This window comes from Rhamphochromis sp. 'chilingali' (assembly GCF_963969265.1).
Source record: "Rhamphochromis sp. 'chilingali' genome assembly, chromosome: 2".
Classification (NCBI taxonomy): domain Eukaryota; kingdom Metazoa; phylum Chordata; class Actinopteri; order Cichliformes; family Cichlidae; genus Rhamphochromis; species Rhamphochromis sp. 'chilingali'.
The window spans coordinates 13,987,777-14,014,361 of record NC_137930.1 but is presented as its reverse complement, the minus strand read 5'-3'; the positions used below and the strand labels follow the sequence as shown (position 1 = coordinate 14,014,361).

The 26,585-nt window shown below is 37.9% G+C and overlaps 1 protein-coding gene across 2 annotated transcripts in view; it reads right to left on the bottom strand.

The window, feature by feature from the left end:
* Positions 1 to 16,145, bottom strand: part of pde8b (phosphodiesterase 8B) — a 57,484-nt gene extending 41,339 nt beyond the window's left edge. The window contains exons 1-2 of one of the 2 annotated variants that reach the window (XM_080870859.1): positions 15,962 to 16,097; positions 10,073 to 10,504 (exon numbers count right to left, since the gene is read on the bottom strand). In XM_080870859.1, the coding sequence (XP_080726985.1) occupies positions 10,073 to 10,354 (282 nt within the window). In that variant the 5' untranslated portion in view covers positions 10,355 to 10,504; positions 15,962 to 16,097. Of the gene's footprint in view, positions 1 to 10,072; positions 10,505 to 15,961 lie in introns of both variants that reach the window. The other variant, XM_080870860.1, reaches the window with a different exon arrangement.
* Positions 16,146 to 26,585: the final 10,440 nt, after the last annotated feature.

Below are 26,585 nucleotides of genomic sequence, written 5' to 3'. Positions count from 1 at the left end.
AGCCAGATGTGAAACAGAACAGGAAGGAAGGCAGTAGAAATGGGACTGTTAACCAGTGCTGAGAGATCAATTTGGAGAAGGATGAGTCAGCTAAGTTAGTTAGAAGATGATGGAAGAAGTGTTAAGGAAAGCCATCATTGGGGACCATCTCTTCTTAGAATAGCTGACAGAGTCCTCACGAATAGACATTAAGAGGAAGTAAGTGAAAGACTTTGGATCGAGTGCAGAGACAGATGCTTCTTCGTGTTAAAATAACAGGTATAAATGAGACTATGAAAGCTTTCTTGTATATCCACAGCAGCTGAAAACCAACAACCTAGCTAACAGAAAATGAAAAAAATAAAGTTGATGCCGATGGCTTATAAATTAAACTTGGTTGAAAGACTGACTGACCTAATGCTTTATGGAGTATTAAAAGAGGCCCATTAACCATGACATGAGACAAAATTTGTTTTCAAAGAACATAATTTGTATCATCTGTTTTTTGTTTGAATCCAACACCAGCAGATATGTAGAATGACAGAGAGGGAACAGAGGATTCTCAAAGTCACTGAACTGAAAAGCAACTACAGCATAATATGTTTATTTAAGCTCAGTCTCAATGTAATGCAGCTGTAATACAAGTTGAATTATATCGTGCAGCCAGTGTCCTGGCAGAAAGGTAAGGTAAAAGTTTTTTCACTCTTCTTTATAAAGTATTCAGTTGTCATGTCCAGGTTTGTGAAACAAGCCATATAAGCCTTTTCTCAAGAACAAGATAAAATAAATTATTGGTTTTAATTAAATGTCCCATACTACCAGCAGCTGTCAGAAATCAGGCAGGTCGTTTTAGGACAATCTTCTTGTATAGCTCCTGTACAGAACTTTTGCTCTGTTAAAACCTTTAAAAAAAATCATAATCTACTTTTACACACTACACTGTTACAGCAACAAGTCGCAAAATATACTGCAAAGATACACTTTAACAAAATGGCACAAAAATACACTAAATTACAGTAATATGTTCTTTGTAAACAGAGCTAAACACTGTAAAAGGATGCTGCTGCTGTACAACGTACAGTACAACACAAATTAACAAAAAAAATAATCAAGTCATTTCTGTTTATTGATTCAGGCCATAATTAATTGCCAAATTATGCTGCATGTCCCACTACCTCATGCGATGTAAAGAAATTAAGAAACAATGTTTGTTGATTACACAAATGAATAATAGGGGTTTAAAGATTTATTGATCTACAGTATTTAAACACATATCACATTTTCATAACATCTTATTATGGCGATTACAGTGGAAACAATAGTGTAATAGCAAAAATTAGCAATATTAAACAGTCACTCAATGACCTCGCTCTGTAACTTTCTGTGTTCTGACACTTGGCAGTTGCTGTGGTTCCAAAATACCATTTACACTTAATTGCAGGATATCTAGGAGTGAAGAAACTTGATTTCTTGAAGAACTTGAAGAAACTGATTTGTTGCAATGGTGGAATCCTATTATAGCACCACACTCAAATTCAGCGAGCTCTTTAGAACAAACCATTCTTTCAAAATGTTTTGAAAGGCAGACTGCACGGACAGGTCTTTGACTAACTGTAGCAATGGGACTAAAAACACATGAATTCAAAGATTAAGACGTGTGGCCCATATAGTGTATGCTAGTATCTATGATCACAATGGACAAATAAGCTACTTTGCTGTACTGAATTGCTGGTTACGTTTTAAGTGAGCTTTCAAGGATATCTGTAACTCTGGAAAACAAACAAACAAAAAACTAGAGTATAACTTATTATAATTGTATATGTACATGTAGTATATGTACCCTATCTCCTCCTTAATGGGCGAGCCAATCTGAACAACACTTTGCACAAACATCGTCACACACAAAGTGACTATTATTTTTTATGTGCTTTTAAAAATCCAATCTCTTTTGATTTTCATGAAAATGTACATTGAGTGATTCTTATATAGCGTTTTTCTACTCTCCCGGAGTACTCAAAGTGCTCTACACAACATACCACATTCACCCACCTATGCTTTTAAGCGCTTACTAACTACCCAAGGATATTTGGCATGCAGACAAGTGGGAGACAGTGATCAAACCACCAACCTTCCAATCAGTAGATGACCTGCTCCACCTCCTGAGCTACAGCCACCCCAAAATGTGATGTTATACTCTCCAGTTGACAGTCAATATGCAGTGGTTCTGTATATAGTGTTTGATTTGGCATTTTAAAACATGACACCAGTGTTCACAAAATTCAGAACAACTCAGCAGTAGATAGATAAGTATACAAATAGTTAATATGAATAATCATTTGAGTCTCTTTTCTTCCAAGCAAAAATGGAAAACAAAACAAAACAAAAATCCCCTGAAAAGGGACGGTTTATTGGTTTTTGTTTTATTTTTGTTTTTTCACACATTTTGCTAAATTAATTATACCACAAAGTAACATACAACACACAAACCTAATATTTCACGTCACACAGCCCTTCCTTCCCACCCCCCTTAAAAATGGCTTCGGTTTTTAAGCCTATGACTTAGATCTTCGACTAATTACAAACTTCTGAACGTTGGAGCTGCCTTCATCTTGGAGTAATTTCAGTCTTTGTTTTTGTGAAGCACTTTGTAATGTTGGCTTTGAAAGGTGCTGTATAAATAACCCCTTAATTGTTTCCTGAGGCCAGGTATATAATGTCATTGCATATACTGTACACACATTGTTATGATACAGATCAAACATTGCTTTCATTGTGAAGGACCATCAAACATTTCGCAGCACATTTAATTGAACAGTTTATTCCCCAGAATGCAATAAACGTAACAAACTTAGTGTATGTTTGATGTGGTCCTTTGAAGGTGTTTTCTCTGTTGATGTTAGATTATGAAGATGACTGGCTAGTTTACAGCATGGCTAGAGAACAGAAACGCTTACGGGCCAGAGTGTAATTGTTTTGAGTAATGACAAAGCGGGTGAATTTCTCATGTAGATTCGACCTTATGAGTGGCTCTTTTGTTGAAAGTCAGACTGTTTAGAAATCAGAAGTGATACAGAATGACGTTACTGTGTCCTTCAGAGCAGGGATAAATCTTTTTTTCTGCTTCTATGCATTATGTCACTTTCAAGTTTATCGAAACCAATAAAGAAATGTTTTGGATTTTCATTTTGTATATTGCCAGATAAATACCAAACACTTGGCGCTTATCGAATTAGGTTCCTCATCATTGTTAACACCAGGCCTTGGTGTCTGCATGAATCACAGTCCTTGCAACAAGGCCTCACCTTATCTGCACTGAAGTGGCCTTCTTAGAATGTCTACATGGACTTGAGGTCGGCCTCTGTCTTATCTGTTAGACTTCTGTCCACAGCATGAAGTCAATGATAAGCTTTCAGTGAGAGTCTGATATTTTGACGTGGCTTAAAGCTGTCGTCTGAACAAACTTCTTGACTGCTACCTTTAGGTGTTAGGTTCATCCTACAAGTAACAGCAAACTGTAGAACTGTAGAGAATAACAGCTCTTGATCACGTTTCTGGATTTATCATGTTTGGTTTGCATAATTTAGCATTTTGAAAACATGCTAAGATATTTTTATTAGAATTGTCAATGTTATTAGTTAATGTCAGGGAATAAGTTAAACATTACATGTTAATCTAGTCATTGTTAGGAAGCAGGTTGGCACTCAAAGAGCTGCCACACAGAACAGCATTTGAAGAAATCGGTCAAAATCAAAGCTTCTCAGTATGCCTCTATGTAACGATCTAGGTATTTGCCTTAAGGTTGAGTCGGGTTGAGTCCAACACTTTGCACGCCATGTTGACTGAGGAGTCCAATTTGACTGGAGCTGTAAATATTAACAGTATCAACATTCACCCTGTTTCAGCTGCAATGTAACTGCGAACTGTTTAGTTTATTCTGTTCCTATTTATATGCTGGGACTTAAGGAGGTTGCTATTGTAGTGTTACTCTCCAACTTACATGAGTGGATTGGGAACCCAACCTAAGTCCTGCATCATCCTGTAGGTCTCAAGCAGGAGGAGCTTTCAGTCAACTTTATGTGGAGTAAAAAATACAGTCGTTTACCATTTGGCGAGGGAAACTCAATTTCAGTATTTAAGCATGATTGTTCCTGGTACTGCTCAGTCACCATAGAAAAAAACTAAATAAATAACACAGAAAAGCTAAGTACACCCTCACTGCTTCATCTTGCAATTAAATGCACTTGATTAACTGATCATCAGCAAGGGTGAGCTCCTCTACAAAAACAGAAGTATAGGTAGTTTACTGGCCTGAAGCATTCAGGTGTGTGTTAACACAGTGCCAAGGAGAAGATAAATTACCGATGAACTTAAAAAAGGAATGTATGCTGCCCATCAGTCTGGTAAGGATTAAAAGTAATTTCCAAACAATTTGAAGTCCATGATTCTAGACAGAGAAAGATTCTTCACAAGTGGAACACATTCAAGTTCCTAATAATCCGCTGACTGGATGTACCAGCAAATTGATCCCAATGCTCAGAAATCCTGAGAGCTACATGTCAGACTCTACAGGCCTCAGTTAGCATGTGAAATGTTAAAGTTCAGTACAAATAAGCCAGACAGTACAATTAGAAAAACACTTGACAAGTATGGCTTGTTTTGGAGGGTTGCCAGAAGAAAGCCTCTTCCCTCTTAAAAATAACATGGCAGCACATGATTGGTGAAAACCAAACACAGCATATTAGCACAAACAGTGTTAATTATGATGATGGTGTGGGCTTGTTTTGCATTCACAGGTCCCGTGCACCTTGCAGTCATTGAGTTGACCATAAACTCCTCTAGAGGCATTCTAGAGTCAAATGTGAGCCCATCTTTCCAACAGCTAAAGCTCAGCCAAAAAGGCTTCGTGCAATAGGACAATTATCCCAAGAAACACCAGAAAATCTGTAACAGAATAACTGGAAAAGAAAAGAATCACAATGCTGCAATGGCCCAGTCAGAATCTAGAGCTGAGCCTGATCAAAAAAGAAAGCTGTGCATAAATGAAAGTCCATAAACCTCAATGAACTGAAGCAATGTTGTAAATCAGAGTTGGCCAAAATTCCTCCATGGTGATATGAAAGACTGATGAAGTCATACAGAGAAAAACTACTTCAAGTTACTTCAAGCTATTCTGCTAAAGGTGGTTCTACAAGCAAATGAATCACGGGGTGTAGTTAGTTTTCATAGTTTCTACATTTTGGCTCAGCTTTTGTTAAATAAATAATGACACTACAATACTTTGTGACTATTATTTAGTATCTATAAGATTTAAGATGATTTTTATTATATTCTGACATGTAAAACCTTAGAAAACAAAACCCAATATATCAACTTAGGGTTACCTAATCTAGCTACAAGAGCATGCAAATACATAACTACATATGACCACTTACAAACATGATAAGTCTAACTGCAGCAGAGCAGCATATTTTGTAAATAAAGAAAAACTATATTAGAAAAATATGAAGAGATTGATCACATAGTGCAGACCCAGAGCAAGACAGCCACAGCAGTGCTGTGCTAGTGTGTTTGTATGTGTATAATAAAAGTGCTGTATTATTGTGTGATTCTACTCAAATCAACGAAGGAAAGATGAGAAGAACTGGCAAGTAGGCTAACTTCAGGAATGGTGAGACTATGTGCCAGAGAACTGACTGGCCAATTTGAAGTGGTTTTGTATGCGATGATCTCTTATCTCAAGCAAAACCTCTTCACGAGTAGGCTAAACGTGTTACTGTGACGATGAACCCACCTTGGTAACACAGAAAACCCAGGGTTAAAACTGAAGTTGGCTCGCTAAGCCCCTAATCCTGCTTTGTAATGCAGGCTTCTGTTGAATTCTTCTTCTTGAACCTCTGCATTAAGATGTCCATGGGCCTTTCCCATCTGTGACTTTACGATTCACTTGTTCAGTGCTGTCATCCTTACAAACAGCTAAAAAATTCACTGCTGCATCAGTGCTGTGTAAAACACTGACATAGGTTTCCCACCCCCCATCCAAACAAAAAGCTCATTTGAATGTTTTTAATATTATATTTTATATATATATTATATTATATATTTTTATGTTTTTAATCTTATATTTATGGCAAAAAAAAGTTGTTTTTTAGTGTGAAAAACAGGCTCATACCTAAAATAAAAAGAGAACACAGAGCTTGCAGTGGATGTACGAGTTCTCCTTAATAGCAAAATAAATTGTTACATTGTTACTTCTTACTGTTATGCAAGACATCACTGATGTGTTTAAATGAAATCAATAATCTGAGTTAAAGAGTAATTAGAGAGGAGGAGGGACTCTAATGCTTGTAGGGCTCTTGCTTTGGTTTTGATGCATTACAAAGGACGTGAGGTTTGTGTATGCTTAGCTTTGGTTTGGTGTGCATACTTGCACAGTTGTCATGTGTAAATCAAAATTACAATCTGGAAAGCCAATGAAACAAAGTATAATGGATCCAGTCTCACAATTTATATGATAAACATTTTCTTGGTTATTATGTGTTTTGTCTGTTTATTAGATATGCTGACTTTGCAGAATAAATTGCATCTTCACAAATTATATCATCATAGCACTGGTCTGTTTGTTGCTGACCTACAACTTTATGTATTACCAGCAGCAACATTCTGTTCCAATCCTGATCTCACTTTTGTTTGCCAAAGAAAAAACTTAAAATAGACCTTCTACAAACTGGCATGAATTTATAAGAATTGTGTTAACTGGGTTTGGTCTGGTTTATTTTATTTTTTAAGAACACAGAACTTTATTATTGCTGAATTTTTGCATGTTTAATCCACGTTGGACTTGTTAAATATGAGTCAATCCCCAGGGACTATCACGTTATAACATGTAAATAATGCATAGCCTGGTACAAAGGTTTTTGGCCTCTAAAGCCGATTTGCTCCAACAATATAGAATTCATTAAATAATATATAATTAACAATTAAGGCCTAGAGTTAGAGGCATGGCCTCTTTTTTAACAGGAGTGCTAATATGGGCAGATCGTATCTGCTATGGCTCATGTCCTCTAATTAAAGTCTCTATAGTTGTGGTTATGATTGTTGTGTTGGTCATTGCGGATGCCAACTGTGACATCAACCTGCAGAAATGCAGTGCTTGAGGTACGTGGGATTTTCTGCAGTTTTCTTCAGAACGTCTCATCTTTTCCAACTGATGCGGCACACTCCCTCTCTGTCATCTGACAATCTCTATTCCCCTACCCTGAAGTGTTATTAAATGCTAGTAAAGACAAACTTATTTGTACATTTGTGTCTCTAACCCAGCCTCTAACACTGGGTTACTGAAACTAAACTAGGTGCCGAAACAACACCAAATGTGTTAGCATCTGCTACTATGCAAGTTGACATTTGCATGAGCAACACTGACAACCATAACGTACTAGTGAACTAGCCGTCTTTAGAGTGTTTGCGCTGATTTGAGCATTTTCAATGAAATTATCTAACAAATAACATGCGTGCTGTCTGAAACAAAGACTGGGATTCCGGTATTTAAGTTTGTTTCTCTGCAGTATAAGCAGAAATGTGAGTCTGTGTAATGCAGATGCACCTTGCTAACCAAGTTTGCTAGCATAAGCTGATAATTTTGCACTTCACCCTATGGTCTGAATATGGTCCCTTGTGACCTTGGAAACCATCAGCACCAACAAAGAGGAGTTGCAGACTCCAGGAACCAGTGGGTCACGTCACAAAAATTACTTCCATCTTTTAAATACAGCCTGTGTTCTAAACAAAATGTGTCTGGTTGATTGTGAGAATCTGCCAATTCATGCTTTTGTTGGTGTATTCCTTTTTTAAATCAGCGCCTTGGCATAAAGCCCTGTGGGGAAACCAGTACCGGTTCTTTACATGTGACACTCCTGATGTACTGACCAGAGGGGTAAACAAATGACTGGTGTATATAAACATGCACACACACACACACACACACACACACACACACACACACACACACACACACACACACACACACACACACACACACACACACACACACACACAGGAGTGTGATCAACACTGTGTCAGATGATCAAGATCCTGCAGGGTAAGGCAGATGGCTTTAATAATAAATGGCATCATTGATCCTGTCTCAGTCATGGAGGGGGGTACTGAGAGAGAGCGGTAAGGAACTGCTGACAAACCAGGACACACACACACTGTCTGAGCTACACTTAACTCATGACACAAATCTATAAAAAGTACTCAACTGCTGAACCTAAATGTTACCAAACTGTTTGCTATAATTCCAGCTCCTGGCAAGAAGTCTAGGTTAAGGTGACTAAATGTTTTCATTCGTGGGAATGACTCATGTCATATCGATGTCTTGTCGTTTCACGCGTGCCAAATTTCTTCCATATTAGGAGCAGACAAGACAAATATCAGGAAAAATGAATGAAAAGTGTTAAAGACTATCCACAAATGTGAAATAAGGACAATTTAAAAGCTTTTTAATATGAACAATCAAAAACAACTGGAACCATGCTAGCCTCAGAGATAAAAGTCTCTGAATCTCATCCAGGCCTGAATGGGTTAATGTATTCTCAGAGTCTGATGACATGATCATCTGCTAGACTACTTCTTAGCAAAACACAGTTATATCCTCTGGGGTTTGATCATAAATATGAAGAAGTATCTGTTCACATGCTTCCTCATGAGAGAAATCCTTCATCAAGTAAAAAGCACACGAACTTCATGAAAAGATTTGAAAACTGCTAAGCAGAGCAGAGCAGCGCTGTGCTCAGTTTTGTCTCAGTTTTCACGTGGTTATCAACGTTTTAAATATCTGCAATATGTTGATTAAGTGAGCCGCTTACCATTTTTTTCAGTATAAAAAATAGTGTTTATTTTTAAAAAACGTGTTCTCTGAAAACTTTGAAATACATTTAATGTACTTATCCACAAAAATGTGGCTGTTTCCGAAAGCTTGACTCCTGCATTACAGATTATTACATTAAATTAATAGCAATTAATTCTTTTTTCCACGATGACTCAAATAATAATCCTCTTCATAATGACTTAATTTATTAGATTAATAGGTTTTTACACATCTTAAAGCAAACAGTGTCATAAATGGGGTTGATATAAAGGATATAAACCAAAGTTATCAAATCTGAGCTGATCCTCTGACTTTAGGCAATCTGAAACACACTTTGCATTTTGTTGCTGAAGTACTGACCCACTGCATGTACAGTTGCTCATTTCACGTCTTTGTCTGCTTCCGGGAACCTCTGCCTGGAGCTTTGGGGCTGTACTCAGAGATAATAAACAAAAGCCTGCAAACAAGCTTTTCTTATAGCACAGATTTAGACTACAAGAGATGGCTGATGGCGAGAAACACGCTAAGTGGGGATTTCAGGGAAAGCTAGACCCGAGTTTGGGTTTTTTTGTAAAGTAAAAACTTCTGGTAACTCTTGCCTTTAAAACTCTGTAGTACTTATATAGACATGGTTTCATAACACACTGCAGAGTACATATGTAATCATGTATAAGTGCTTAGTAACGCATTTATGAGCAATTATAACTCTCCTGTGGATGCAATGAAGTGGAGTGTGGTGCAAACACGTGTTATAAAGAAATACTAAACACAAATATGGTCCATCTTCTGCAGGTACTCTTCAATAGAAACTTAAAATGCCCTTATCTTCTTACTGTGTTACACACTGCTACAGAGTCCTCAGTCAACGTGTAAGCTCATTCTTAAGATTAACACATTTTGTGCATTAAAATGCAATTATGCAGCATAACACCCTGCCTACACCAGATCCTTTAGTAAGGCCACTGTCATATGTCATACATTCAATTATCATCATTGTTACACACATGGCTGGCTGCAGGCATGGCTTGACACAGGGCGAATTAATGAGGAGGGATTGAATGAACTGCAGCCAGATTTCTAATCCCGGACCCACAGGTTTGGGCCTCATCAACTAACAAACAACAACAACAATGGCCCTCTCGCAAGTGCGCTTTTCACTCACGACTCTGCTGATGCGGTGACCATATGCCAGCACACCCATGTTCGGTTCTGTCACAGCCACTGTACCTTGACGCTGGTGTGGCTGGTCTGCGTCTCGGCCTCGATGCGGATGTGCCCTCCGCTGTTCTCCTTGCGATCCCGGCACGAGTTGTTGCGCGAGTGCCGACTCTGGTAGGTGATGACGGAAGGGATGGTCTCGGCCGCATCGGTCTTGATGAAGAGCCCGTGGAGCGTGGTTGCGTTGCCCTGAGAGATGGTGGTGGTCTGGTGGGGGGAGTTGGATTCGTCTGAGTCTCGGCAGTAGATCACCCCGCTCTGAGAGACGTGGATACTGGGAGCGCAGCCCATACCTCAGCGACGTGCCTCCGGAGTCAGATCCCAGATAATAAACACCGACTCGTGGGTACCACCTTCCTGTTGTCCACAGCTGCCTGCACACAGGCTGCTTTTTTCTCCGGGCATCGGCTGCAGGGTCGAATCGCTCTGTTCTCCACACACCTCCGTTCGAGAACATCAAGGGAGGGAAAACGTGAGATGTAGATAATTATTTAAAACATGCGACCTACGAATTCGGTTTTGTTCCCAAGCTCCCGCTATTGGCGGATTTTGGACTTCGACTTCATATTGAGGACAAAATGTGTTTCAGGCTATGATCTAAAGCTTCCCGATAACCCGTTCTCCCCGCCGGCGCTTCCATCAAATGACCCGGACTAATGAATAAAATGAATAGATGGTCTAAACCACCTGGCGGCTCTTCATCACCTCTTGCTTCATATCCGGCTTTATTTCTCCGATCGTCCTCGGTGACATGGTCGCATTATCGGCCTGTGATGAGTAGCCTTTATGAAATCTCTTCTATCTCTCTACTTTAGCTATTCTGCTTGCTGATCATTGGCCACGGTCCATCTCCCTCTCTTCCTTTCTGCTTCCTAGTCTCTCTCTCTCTATCTCCATCATACCAACATTGTATAATTTTTGACTCTGCAGAAAACGAGCCTTCATAACTCCCAAGAGGCCATGCTGTGACTCCAGGGGTCCTTTAAAGCCCCACGTGAATTATGCATAATGCTATCACAGTAATGGGGACCTGATGAAACACCACTTACTGTTCAAACAACCCCCTGCCTCACCTTTAGGCACGTGGTTAATTTAGAGAACAGGGTATATTTACTCTTCAGCCGAAATGGGGGGGGGGGGGGGGGGGGGGGACATAATTGTTTCTTGAAGAAAATGTTTTATAAAATGTGCTTATAGACCATTTTTTATTGCCTTTTGTTACAGTTCTGCTGCAAAAATAAACTAGCGTTTGACATGTAAGCACAATAATCATTATAATATTTCTATTTAAACATTCTACTATTCTTCCACTCAAGATTAGGATAGTTGGTAATAACGTGCTTATTTGTTTATTGAATGTGATGCTAACTGGATCAGAAATTCTGTAAATGCCAGTTATTATTTGATATTTTATAATTTATCCTTAAACATAATTATGTTTTTCAACTGAGTATCTAAGCAGATGTGTCACATAATGCATTTAAACTGTAATAAAACTGCACTCCATTGTATTTTGTATTAAACTATTTGCTTTGATATTTTGGATAAAAAGATATTATTATTTTCCATCACTAAAATTAAATGTGGGCTCTAACAATGTGGGCTTGTTACCGAAGCGTGACCCGGTGATGGGTGTAATCTTAAACCTCTCTGGTCAGTGGTCAGTTCTCTCTCTCTCTCTCTCTCTCTCTCTCTCTATATATATATATATATATATATATATGTGTGTGTGTGTGTGTGTGTGTGTGTGTGTGTGTGTGTGTGTGTGTGTGTGTGTGTGTGTTAGGGAACAGGGCATTAGGGAACAGGAAGTGAAGTATAGAGCTGAATAGAATAGAATAGTCACAAAGCAACATAAATTCATATTTGGCACATTTGGCTTTAGAGTAAAAAATTGCAGTCTGTAATAATACAAGAATATGACAACCAAAAAAAGTCTTCAAAATGAAAGCAAAATTAAAATAACCATCTTCCATGACATCTTATTTAAAATATTTACAGCTGTAGGAATAAAAGATGTTTTTGTAAACCCTTTTCTTACCCAACACGACTACATAACACCAGTCTGATGTTAACAACTGAAAGGACTGATGGTGGGGAATTAATCTGACCTGATGTATAACTCAGAAGTTTTCATGATACTACTTGCATATTGCTGGTATTCCATTACTGAGTTCATGATGGCCATAGCGTCCAGGTCTGAAAATCATAGCCATAACTACAATGAACATGCATTTTTTTGTGGCCCCTGGGGGCGTTACCTGTGGTAGCAGAAATACTCCAGTTTCTTTGGGAGAATGATCCTCTGCCCTGACCTCTGCAAATACTTTCCTGATGTATTTATTGTCTTAATTATACTTTTTAAGTCATATTAAATAAAACATTTAGTGCACGTTAGTCCATATATATCAGAAAAAGAGATTTTTCAGTTTAAGCTAACTTGTGACTAACAACTGATTAGACAACAAGAATGTGGTTTCACAGTCAGATCCACCTCTAGTTTGTCATACATGCTTTCAAAACACCAAGACGGTGACAGCATGAACACTCAACCCGAGGATTCAAACTGAACCTCACCAGCCAGTTGGTGATGTCATGGTGGCTATATCCATCTTTTATACTTTGCACTTTTTGGTAGGCTACCTATTACTACAGGATGCAGAATGACCATCAAAACAAAATAACAATATTTCAGGAAAGGTACAGTGATGATTTCTACATCATTAATAAATGCCTGATATACAGTCCATGCACAAACTCTTAAACTTACTGTGATGTTTAATATACTCATTCAACATGTGATAAACTTATTTTGCTCTGGACATACAGTCAACTGCATATCATTTACTTAAAATCTAACTGCACAGTTTATTCATATTAACTTATGTTAACTTTGTGCTTTAACTAACTAATTTAACGAGGTACTTTGTCCTGAATTATTTTTTTCACACTAGCAATTAAGGACTTAAACCACTAACACACTTTGCTCAATATTCTATTATTATTTTCAAGTTTCAATCATTTTAACCATCAAGCAAAATGAATAAAAATTACATGAACTGCTTAATAATTCCACAAACAAAAGAGTTTTTGTTTTCTTTTCATTGTCACTTTATGCTGTGAATTTGAAAGCACTGGATGACAAAACAAGCAAACTGAAGACATTGCCTTGGGGTCTGGGAAACTGTGTTGCACTTTTTCCCCCCTTTTTTGTGAATTAAACAATAAATTAGTCAATTAAAATTATTTTGAGGCCATACCCTCCATTATAATTTGTAAAACTTTACAAATATGAATGACATAATCTCAGAACATATAACAAACATTTGTTTAAACATATTCTTACTTAGTGCTGCATTTAGCCGTAAGCAAAACAGTCATATTTAGCTTTTTATTTGCAATCACCCACCCTTTATTCATTTAGGCAAGACTCCTAAATGAGGACTGCACATAAATAAAATATTATTTTTCCAATCTATTCTATAATGTTTAAAAAAAATTGCTGGTATATTTCGTCAGTGGAGGGGGTAGTGTTAAAACCTTTCGAAAGTATTCCTGCTGATAGTGCTTTAAAACAGTTATTCATATAACTGTATGAATATAGGGAAAAAAAGGCTAGCCATCAAAACAAAGCAAAAACATATACAGTTACAGAGTGTTTTCTACATGAGAATATATTAAGAGAAGCACTTTAGCAGTGCCTCTAGCAGCAGGTCTGGTTTATGTCCATGTGGGCAAGCAAAGCATATAATTTCAGTGAATGATTCTCTCAGCATCACTTCAGCCATTCCATCCACATGTACCACATAACTATACAACTGATTTGATTTATTGACCTGACAGGTGATCCCTAGAGACAGACACATAGAAATAAGATATGGAAGAAATGGTCCCATACTTTTGGAGGTTTAATATTCAAAGATGAATAGGGAGAAGTGAAAAAGCTGTATTGATAAAGTTTTTGTCCTTTGTCAAAAGTAGCCACGTAGTACAGTTAGTAGTTGTTTTAAGCTGCTTTCCTTCTAATTCACATTCACTATGGGATAGTTTACTTTTGCTCAGCAAAATATGTTTATTTATATATATTTATTTAGGCATTTATAATATATAAATGCAAATAATTTATTTATAAATCTTTATAAATTCCATCCATCCATCCATTCGCTTCCGCTTATCCTTTTCAGGGTCGCGGGGGGCGCTGGAGCCTATCCCAGCTGTCATAGGGCGAAAGGCGGGGTACACCCTGGACAGGTCGCCAGTCTGTCACAGGGCCAACACACAGGACAGACAACCATTCACACTCACATTCACTCGCACATTCACACCTAGTGGCAATTTGGATTATCCAATTAACCTATCCCCACAAGCTGCATGTCTTTGGACGGTGGGAGGAAGCCGGAGTACCCGGAGGGAACCCACGCAAACACGGGGAGAACATGCAAACTCCACACAGAAAGACCCCGGCCTGATGGTGGAATTGAACTCAGGACCTTCTTGCTGTGCGGCAACAGTGCTAACCACCGTGCCACCGTCTTTATAAATTAAGTTAAAAAAAACCATATAACATGTAACTACACTAAACATGTGATTTTCTTATAATTTGTGTTACATAAGTAACTCTATTGAACCACTTAACAGTATGTAAAAAACACTGAGCTCTCACAGTTGCAACATTTGAAAGCTGTGTACACATGCTGTCACACATACGTCACTAATACTACAATGTTACATTCAGTTTTTTTGTTATCAGCTGCAACAGCGTAGCACTATTTCCCTGTGTGATACTGTGTGTGGGTGTGTGATCATGACAAAGGCAATTTTGAGCACACTGGCAGGAGTTTATGTGTCTGTCAATGCATTTGTCAGCACACTAGCGTCAAAACACTTCAAGATGCAGTCATAAAACTTTAGTGGTGTCTAGCTGAGCGTAGAATAAAGATTATGTTTATGTGTGTATATGTTTGCACTGATTGCCTTAACAATGTGTGTAATCCGACCCAGTAAAGAATGCCAGAAGTAGGGGCTTAGATAAAAACAACAAACATTCTGGCACAGTTTTTTGTTTTAATCTGGTGTGTAGTTTGTTCAATTTCACACATGTATGTAGTCCAAGAACTCACTGATGTCACTCCTGTGAAGTGATCGAAATATGGTCTCTGGTTTAAGGATCTAAATAAATAATAAATATATGGATACCTAAATGAATACAATTCCTCTAACGCTGTTTTTAAATACAAAATGTCTGGTTACTTGCATATAAGAGCACTGAACCTACAGTGAAACCTAATTTTACTTGCTCAGTATGCAATAGGCTTCTGCTTAGAAGGCCCTCTGGTGGCCGAGCTCATAAACTGCTGGTTTACATGGTAAATAAACAGAAAGAAACACAGTCAGGTGGTTGTACAGGATAAAATATCCTCATACGTGCTGAGGGTTCGTCATCGCAGCTCTTCAGTTATCTAGGCTATATTTTAGGGGAAAATACTTGCTTTTCATTTGCCAGCTTGGCTGACGACAACTACAAACTATGTAGCGATGTTAATGAGCTTTTCTGACGTGGTCTGCTCAGAGTTTTACACATGACGCGTATAAAACAAGACAATCTAATTTATGATTTGATTATTTAAATAAAACAACACAACGTTGTTTTTTTCAAGAACTACACAGAAATAAAATAACGGCTATGTTCCAATTAAGAACAGATACTACCACTTTTCACGGTAGTAAGTGTAATTTATAATCTTAGATTTCAGCCTGTATTATTTCCTCTTTTTTAGTTCCTTGCTACTAGCCTTAAGCTATAGGCAGTAAGTCTGGAAGTGTACGGTGACAACTAACATAAAGTTTTTTCACTTTAAGCCCAAAATAAGAGTTGGATTTACTTCGGCAAGCGCCTACCTTTCGTGGTCCATTAGGGGGGAAAGACTCTGGTGACAGTCCGCTCATGTTTCAAAACCAAATATTTTGTCCTTCAGTATATAATGCAAGCAGCGGGGAGTTTAAGTAAGCACTGGTTCCGCATCTGAGACCTGTAGGAAGAGCGGCAGAGTTACGTGGAGCTCCACAGGTAGAGAGTGCTGGATGGTTAGTTAGACGCTGGCCTCTGAACTCCATAACCTAGGTTCAGATTGCACCGGGCAGGCCCGGTGTCCGTGCGGCCCTAGTGCCCTTTACACGGCCTGGTGAAAAGCAGTAGTAATGTGATATTCTGTGAAGTTGACACAAAAAGAAAAAATGGAAAAAGTTCAAAATTTTGTATAAAGACATGTAGGAGGCATTCATACTCCACCATCAGGTTATTTAAAAACCAGTATATCTGACAGTTATAGTCAGCACCGCCTGAGCTCACTTTCCAGTATTCAGCAACACATTTTCAATATAACTTTATGTTAGTAATAATACCTGTGCATCCTTGTAATTTTATAATCTGCATTTACCACAAACTGCAGTCTATTTTCAGCCTGTCCCAAGTCTCTGCCTTATGGTATATTATTATACAGCGCACAGCATATTATATGACTATTTGAAATTGAAATCTCAGAAGCTCAGAAGAGTTTATCAAACACCACGATTGCATAATTTGAATCTGGAAAGTCATGTGAATACATTTCTTTCACCAGCTGCCGTGATACTGGCTGTACTTCCTTTTATTTGTTTAACAGCTTTAAAGTGCTCTGCTTCTAAAGAGCTCATTATCATCATAAACTGTGTTCCTATAGATTAAACTACCAAAAGAGATATTAAGTATATTTAACTCCACCCTTAGCATCTACAACAGTACAAGACTACTAATAGTACTATTGGGTTAATCAGATGCAGTATTTGATTTGCATGTTAAGCAAAGTTATTATAACTTTTTAAAAAATCACAATGTAGTAATTTAGTTTATTTTTAGCATGATTTTGCTAATTTCATACTAAGAGGGATTTTCAGGAGGAAGACATGAGAACTTTAGAACAGAAGACAAACTGTAGCACAGAAATGCATAATCAGTTTGTGAAATCCTCAGACTCACAGTCAGGTAGACATTAAAGTCTCAATATGCAACAATGTCTCCTTAGACTAAAGTGACCAACTGTTAAAGAGAATCTACCTGTCCCCCCTTTAATTTTAGTTTCTTTTGTAAGTGCATAATTTTGTTTCAGTACTTTTTGTTTGTGTGTCTTCACACTTGCAATAAGTTAACAATAATAACACTGACAGTAAGACACCAGCTTTTACAGTCAGATAGACAGACTGTTGTTGAGACTGAGTCAAAGTAGTAAAATGATATTCTGATTAAAAGGGACCTTCAGAAGTCAGACTTTCTGTTGAATTATGCATTTAACCTTTCCTGTGAGAAATAAAAGCATATAGCCTACAATAATGACACATTAGTGTCCTGGACATGTATTTGTCTGTGTGAATACAATTATTTTCAAGACATATTTAAAAAAAGAAAGAAAAAAGACAAGAAAAGCAGAATGTTTTGCATGTAATATATAGTATTGCTTCAGGTTTGCTGCTTGTATACTGGCTGGGAGTTTTTATGTGTGGAGTTTGGAGACATGCATTAATTGGTGATTCTAAATTGGCTATGAATCAATGTCATCTCTGTTTTAGCTCTGTAATAGACTTGGGCCCTTTTGATGGTGTACATACCCTGCTTTTTGCTCTGTGACAGCAGAGGATAGGCTCCAGCTCCCCGTAGCTCCTAAATCAAAGAGGAGGATCATAAGATGAATGCTTTTTTATGATAACTGCAGTGGAGATAGACACAAAAATTGCAAGCAGAGAGGTTAAAGAAGAATTCTCCCTGAGAGGGAGTGGAATGGGGGCTCCATGTGACCATGTGGTCTTAACCACTGTGCCTGGAACCTGAAAAATCATTTGAAACTGAAAAATAATGGACGTCATTTTGTTATTCTTTAGGCTTTTATCTCCACACTATCCATATTAAGCTTGCTGAAATCTGATACAGTAAAGTTAAAAAAAAAAAAGCAATATGATCCTTAATAATCTACATATTTACAAGTTTTGCTGTCTTGTTCAGTTTCATCAGTGGACTCTTTAGTGCTATCACTAAACAAGCTGTAGGTCACATACAACTGGAAAGTGGGATGCAAGAAAGCGAGGGCTTAAAATTTTTAAGTCACTGATTAAAATGTTATGAACAATATTTACAAATGAACACAAGAATATTTACTTTCAATTCTGGAGCTTGAAATTTGCTAAATGGTAAATGTGCTTTGTGTGTTTTTTACTCTGTTTGAGCACTCCAACCTACTTCTATGTTTAAGTGCTTCCTAGCAAACATTCACCTCCTGATGAATGCATCAGGAGCAGGTTGGGGTTCAGGATTATGCCCAAAATACTGAACCTGAGAACTGCAGACTGGATGGACCGACCTTCTGAGATGACCTGTTGGATGTCCTGAGCCACAGCCACATCCATTTGCACAAGTCTTCTTCCGCAACATTTCCAGATATGAATTTTATTGAAACATTTTATATCTTAACCACTTATCCAGCTGAGCTTGGATGTTGTTTAGTCAGCAGTCATCACAAGGTTAACCACACACACTCTCACCAGTTACTCTAATAAGCACGCTTTTGGATTGTTTCCTAGAGAAAACCCACACAAACAGAGGCAGAACATCCAAAGATCACACAGGAGGTGGGAACTCAGAACCCTCTCGCTGTGAGGGTGCCTATCTAATGAAATGTATCTCATTTTGTGAGTCAGCAACACTGCGTGTGCATACAGTTTGAGCAGAAGCTGAAGTTAGAGCCAGCACATGCATTTAAAATATGTCATTTGTAAAGAGTGAAGATGCATGATTAACTTTGCAAATGATAACTTTCAGCTAACTGTTAAACTTCTGTCTTTTGATTTGCACTGAAAATTCACAGAAACATTAATGATCAGTAAAATATGTAAAAGCTGGTGGACAAGCTGAAAAAGGTGGATGTGAGTTACAGGTCCATCATCCAGCCAGCAGAGGGCATGAGAAGTACAGTGGATGACTTCCCATTACTGCAATATATACTGACCATTGAGAAGTTTTTCTTTTTCTTTAATATTATTAAAAATTGTTGACTGTGTGGAAAACAACATATGCAGTAGTTATAATAAATATAAACACATGTAAAGGGCTATAAAAAGGCTTGCACCAATTTTGTCTGCTTAAAAAATGAGGAAATACCTTTCTAGGAAGACACCTACAAGCTAAAGATGCTGAATATGCTCTCACCCTGTTTACCAGGAAGCTGGATTTTAGTCTCTTCTGCCTAACGTGCAAGAATGTGTAGCTTAAACTGTTATGACATAAGCAGGCCTTTGTTTCTCTAAATCTGAATTATGCATGGCTGAACTGAATCCTTCTCACACACACACACACACACACACACACACACACACACACACACACACACACACACACACACACACACACACACACACACACACACACACACACAAAAGCCTACTTCATCCATCAAAGTGTACAAAACATAAGCCTTTGTGTAAGTGTGTGTGTGTGTGTGTGTGTGTGTGTGTGTGTGTGTGTGTGTGTGTGTGTGTGTGTGTGTGTGTGTGTGTGTGTGTGTGTGTGTCTTTGTATGCATGTTTGTCCAAATATGCATGAGTCCATGGATACATACCTTTCGGTTCAATCATCACTTTTCTCTGTGGATGTCACTGTGTAGGACTGTTTCATAGAAAGCAAATGTATTTTAAGATTATTGCATTATTATTATAATATAACATTGCTGATGTAATAATACATATTCTAACAATTTCTCACCCCAGAAATAAATCTGATATGTATGTTCAGTGGTGTAAGAAGTGTAATATTTCTCTGAAATGAAATGTAAGTGTATTAGTATCATGAAAAGTAAACAGGAGGAATACGATACAAACAAATTCGAGTTGTCAGTGGAGCAGGATACAAACGTGTTATTAATATCCCTCCAAAAGTTGTCATGTTTTCTTCACTGTTTATGTTTGTGTCTTCAAATGAGCCTTTAGTGTATTTTTTAGTAACAGGGTAATATCAACAGCTGTCCCAAGGATCCACAGTTCATTGCTTCTCTACACAGAAAGGCCATGACCAGATGGTGGATTTGAACCAAGGACCTTCTTGCTGTGAGGCAACAGTGTACCATCACACTACCCAATAACATTTTTTTCAACAATCTACATCATACAGCTCAAAGACAAGCTATGTTATGCTTGAAATAATATCACATCAAAGCATGTAATAGACACGCCGGTCCACTGTGTCCTTTTCACGCTTTGCCTCTCCAAAACATGAAATGTACACTCATGCAGAAGTTGTACTAAACTGGAATAACAGCAGAGGGAGGTATTTTATTTCAAGCCAACATGAAAATAATCATGAGAAAGTGTTTAAACAGAGTTATTAATGCACTTACATGTAAACATATATTATCCCCATAGCTAATGATCAAGTACTTTGTGGCTTTAAATATATTATCTCCCCCTGCTATTAATGCAACTTCTGCATGCCCGTCCATTTCATGTTTTGGAGAGGCAAAGCATGAAATGGACACGGTGGACCGCTGTTGCCTTAATGCTCTGTGAACTGCAAAGTAAAGAGCCTGCAATATTAATCCAACAGTCTCATTTGCCTCCATGAGCAAGCACTTGGTGAGAGTGGGAAGGAAAAACTCCTTTTTAACAGGAAGAAATCTCTCCAGTGGAAGTAGTAATGACTGAATGAGGGTGAGGGGAAAGAATCGTCAATAGTGATGCTGACTTGCATTCAGTATACTCATCTGTGCATATTTGTTTGCTTACTACTGAATAGCAAACATTTGTTGCAAACTTGTATTCTGTGCATACTGAAACACATTTTTATTATTTGTGAGTGTTATGTATAATTGTGTATTTGTTTGCATGTATCGGCTTTAAAATAACAGTTCATGTAAGTTCCAGGAGCTGCTTTGTGGTTTGGATATCACTTAGGATAATTAGCAAAAAGAAATCCATACAGTAAAGCAGAATTTTTTAAAATCCATTATTAAGTTCTCTATAAAGAGGGTCATTGTTCTCAGTATCTTCCACTGAAAATTCAGTTCAATTAGTGCTAATGAGGCGGACAACACCACAAAGTCACAAAAATATGGATAGAAATTGTAGCAAGATTATACATTAGTGGCAAAGCTTTATCAGTGAGATGAACAGGTACTGGTAGATGTGTCTCTGCATGCCCCCTCAACAGGTGGTGATTGAAGAAGATGGCACTGTGGCTTAACAATAAGCTCAGAATGATATGATCAAACCTGGACCTGTTCAGCTATTTATATTGGTGTGAGCATCAAACTGTAGAATCGGGGGACTATCTGTAAGGTGTGACAATTTATGGTGTGATGAGAAATGCAATTTTTTTATTAATGAAAATATATTAGCGCCAGAAGAACTGCAATTTTGCTAATGATTTAAGTTTTCATTAACTGACTTTCCAATGATTGTGAAGCCATTCATCAGTGTCAGAGAAGAGCAGATACAAGACAGTGTCAGAGTCAAGTCACAGCATATCAGTCACACTGTTTGGCTCCTGTGAGGCAACATGTTCAGAATTTGTATTGGCACATTGAGTGCTGTTATCTGTACTATGCATTTATCTGTTTTGGCACATCCATCTTCCCAAGAGAATGTGTTATAATGATTTGTCCTTTAGCTCAACCAGCAGGTCATGGTTTCCACTGACCTGCACATTATCTACACACAGTGGATTAACACTTTGTTGTCTGTCAAGGATATTATCGAAAAACCACTGAGCTGGTGTCGTGAAACTTGGAAGAAAAATGGGGACCAAGCAAAAACAGAACCCAGTACATTTTGGTTTGGATCTTTAAAGCTGCCATAGCTCATTTGCTTTGTTTGATGGTGAGGTTTCCAAAAGCCCTTCTAATTATTATTGTTAATAATTTGCCATTTCATTGTGTACACAGCATTCTGCAACATACGTTCTGTGTCAATGTTTTTGGACAGAGTGATGGATGGATAGATGGATGGATGGATGGAACCGATACTAAGTCCGTCTTTTATGTAAATTCGATGGACATCACCTACGCTTAGTGACCCCTGCTACTCAGCAAAAAGTCTTACTGCCAAACGAAAACCTACAGAATCCCTCAGATGGCCAGAATCTTCTCAGATTAATTAGCTCATCAAAAGACTTTTTCCACACATGGCTTAAAAGTGACAGAAGATATATTGCTCGAATGCTAGAACGATAACAATTTGTGTGCTTCATGCAAAGTGTATTTGCGATTGAAAATATATGTTCTTTGCAAATTATGTGCATGTAGAATTTCTACCATAGAAACGGCCACAGTATATTTACAATAATGAAAAACACTTTGCCTTTGTTAGCAGTTAGGTCCCAGCTACCAGGTGAGATGCATATAGCATTTGACATTTATTACTATTTACAATAATAAACAAAGGATAAAAGCTTGTTTATTACACTCCATTTAAAAAAAATGGTGTGTGCCTGTTCAATATGCATAGCAAGAAAAAGATTTAATTTGTTTGCATTTTAGCCTCTATGTTTTTACTTAAGCGTAATACAGCCGACTAGCAACAGCTTGACCACAGCTCTGCCTCACAAGAGAGTAAAGACACAGTAAACTCAGCTCCTTTACTGTTTGAAAGGCACTTAGATTAAACTTTTATTTGGTCAACATGATGATAAGCTTTTATAGACTGATGTCTATCATCTCTGTCAGGAGAAATTAAAATCTCACCGAATAAAACTTAACTTGCATATCTCTATGATGCTCTTTTAAAAAGGCAAAGTTTCTGGTTTCTTCATGAAGTTTGGATGGTAGTCCAAATGTCTTTAATGACATTTGCCATATAACTAATTCCATTACATAACATTTAACTAATAGTCCATTGACAATCTGTAGTTTGAGCCAACATAGTTGTTTTGTATGGATAACTTTAAAAGCCAAACCATGCTGCTTACAGACTACTTCAAATCACTGAGAAGAATTTAGGAAAAAAACCCAAATGCACAAAACATCTTCTTGAATCTCTTGCAGTAGGAATATCTTATACAGTTACCCATCACTTTATTAGGTAAGCCTGTTCAACTTCAAAGCAACATTAACATAAATATCTAATCAACCAATCCCAAGGCAGTGAACCAATCCTCTTGGGCATCATCAAAGATGATATGAGTGACTTTGAAGGTGGCATTGTTGTTGGTATCAAGCAGGCTGGTCTGAGTATTTCAGAAAACAAAGTATTCCCTCTCATTATTATTAAAATAATATTGTTTATATCAATATATTACTATATTTGCTTTTTAAATAATAACCTTGAACAGTGGGGGGACAGGTATGCAATTACTTTTACAAATGCTATATTGCAAAAACATACATAAAAATTCGATTTGCCTTAAGGGTGTGTGAAAATACGGTAATACATTTTCCAGTTTCTTTAAACATAGTCTTATCTTGGAGAAACAAACATGTTGTTTTGAGTGTGGATTACACCGGCATTAGAATGGATTGACCTTTTCAACAGCCAGAGGCACCTGCAGACCTCAGGGACTGAGCCCAGACAGGTGGGAGACAAGTATTCTGTGTCCTTGACTCTTAATGAGAATGCAACTTGAAACTTTTCACTGCAGTATTGCACTTTACACAAATAATGTGTGAATATGCCTTTTCAGACCCGGAAAATAAGCAAACATTCTTTACAAATGCAATTTGTTTTTCTGTTAAATCATATTAATTAACTATGGTATGAGTTTCTCTTGGATGAAAAATTTTAGGATGACATTTTAAGACACTGCGTGGTGTTTTGTGTTTGGCTCGAGTTTTCTCACCCTAAAAAACAAGTCAGACTACAGTGCTGAAAGCCCCCAGGGCTTGTTATGACTACATAACATGAGGCAGGCGTAGTGAATGAACTCTGGGTGAGAAGTGAATGGTGTGGAAAACATTGAAGGTTGTTACATGAATCAGTGTTTTTTTGGTATAAACTTCCCATTAACCAACTGTGCTGTGAGACAATCATCCTCTGTCTCAGCCTGTGTTAATCTAGTTTCTGTTGTGTTTGACATTCTCTACATTATTATTTGAGTTAAGAGTAAGCTACACTGTTAGTTTAACTATATATTTGTGCTTAATCTACTAAAAAGTACAAACAGTTTTTGCATACATTCAAACAGTCCAGAGTAAGAATGATCTGACTTTTTCATTCATTTTCTTCAGTCCTTATCCAACTTATCCAAAGCTGACACTAAGAAAGCGACAGGGTACATCCTGGACAGGCCACAAGTCTGTTGCAGGGCTAGCACCATGCCTCAACAGCACTATCTGTATTCATAAAGGAATGGAGATGGTTAGCAACAACACTCAGGTAGGTTGTGGTGTCTCAACATTGCTCAGGTGGTATTAAGGGGTCCAGAATATGCAAAAAAAAAAAAAAAAAAAATCCCTTACACAATTGTACCACTGCCAGCAGTGTGATACAAAGCATGTCACAGTAAAAATCTAGACTCATCAGACCAGCTAATCCAATCTTTTTTTGTGCATTCAGAGATGCTCTTGTGCATATTCTGGTTGTAACAAGTGGCTATTTTAGTTATGCTTTGATTATACTCCATTGCAGAAGCAGACATGGAAACCTGAGAGTTGAGTAATCATTCTTATTATGCTTCTTAGATGTCCACCACCTGGATGCATCAGTAGTTGGTGCATTTTAATGTAAATTCTGCGCAGACAAGTGTGAATGGTCACAAAAAGCAAGCAAGTACATGGATGCCCACATTGAAGGTTCTAGAATATCTTTTACCTTGACAAGACCAAGGCCATGGTTGACTACAACTGGTAGTTTCTCTTTGCCAGGGAAAAAAGGATTTGTTTTAGAGTGCTTATTGTTTTAAACAGTGCCAAGAAAAATGAATTTCAGTGAAGGTCTAAGAAGAATTGTAGATTTATACAAACTGGGAAGGTCTCTTGGAGTCATTTCTAACCAACTGCAGATTCCAAGATCATCAGTTTAAGAACCGCAAGTTCAAGTTATTTGCATTTATGATGGTGTCGACCAAGAAAGAAGGCCCTGCTCCAGGACTGACACTTTCAAACCTATGAACACTGTACAAATGTCAAGCATGGTGTTGGTAGTATTATGCCACCATGGGGTTGTTTTGCTGCTTCATGGTACAGTTACATTACCTCCAGGAAAATGACCAATTTAAATGACTTCCATCCATCCATATTCTAATGCTTGTCCGGGTGTTTTGATAGCATAATCATTTCTTGTTTGCTCCCAAATAAAATTTCAATTAGAATTTATTGACATAGGTCTTAGAAATTGTAAAAGGAAAAAGAATATTCAGTGTGTCATATTATTTTCATAAAAGATAACTGCCATCATTAATATTTTGTCCCACGAAGAAACAGTGCTTTAATTTGTCACTTACAGATGTAACTTCTGATTCATCAATGAAAGTATCCATAAAGCAGAAAGGGGAAATAGGTCATGTTCAGTTAAGCTCAAGTAAGGAATGTGTATTTTGATTAACAACACCATTTAAGAAGTCATGCTTTTAAAATTTTTATATTTCCTATAATGAATGGGCAATGCCTAACATTTCCAAACATGCATCTAAAGTCATTTAGCCCTGGGGCAGACTGACAGAAGCGAGGGTGCCATATTGCATCATCGGCCCCTCTGGCCAACACCAGTAGGGTAAAGTGTCTTGCCCAAGGACACAACGACCAGGACAGAGAGCCCGGGGATCGAACCGGCGACCTTCCGGTTACAGATACACGTCCTAACCCCCTGAGCCACGGTCGCCCCAAGTCATGGACATCAAGTCATGGACCACATCAAGTCATGGACCATGGATTGGCCTCTGAAGAACCCAGACTATAGCAATATTGAGAACTGAAGAAAAGGTAACCAACATTCAGACAAGAGCTTTGAATGTCCTCTGAGAATCCTGGAGGACTTTTTTTTTTTAGCTAATTCTGAAGACTATTTGAAGAAACTGCAAGAAAGCATGAAAGGTGGTCATAACAACGATGCACAACTATGTTTTTGTCTTATATAGTTCATGTTCATGTGTGTTTTCACATTTCTCAATAGATCATTGCACCTGTGTTCAATAATCCTATACAATATTTTAAAAGGTGTGGCTCAATACTTTTGCACAGTACTGAAAGGATTTAATATCCTTTTTGTTACACAGTGTAAAAGGCCCTTGTGCATGCATCACTCGTTTCACTTTTGATTTAGAACAAAGAGAAGAGGGCAAACATGTTCAATGTGAGTTGTTTAATGATCGGTATGAGTCTGGGAGGGCTGCAGCAGCTACCTGAGTCGCTTTGAGGGAAGATGAGTGGGAAGGGAAGATCAGCTTTTCCCTTTCTGTCTTTGTTTTTTCATCCATTCGTCCCTTGCTCTCGTCACAGCTACGCAATTGGCTGCTTAAGGAGTGGATCGTATGGGAGGGGAGGGCGTCCACGGTGGGCGAACATGTCACTTGGTCCTT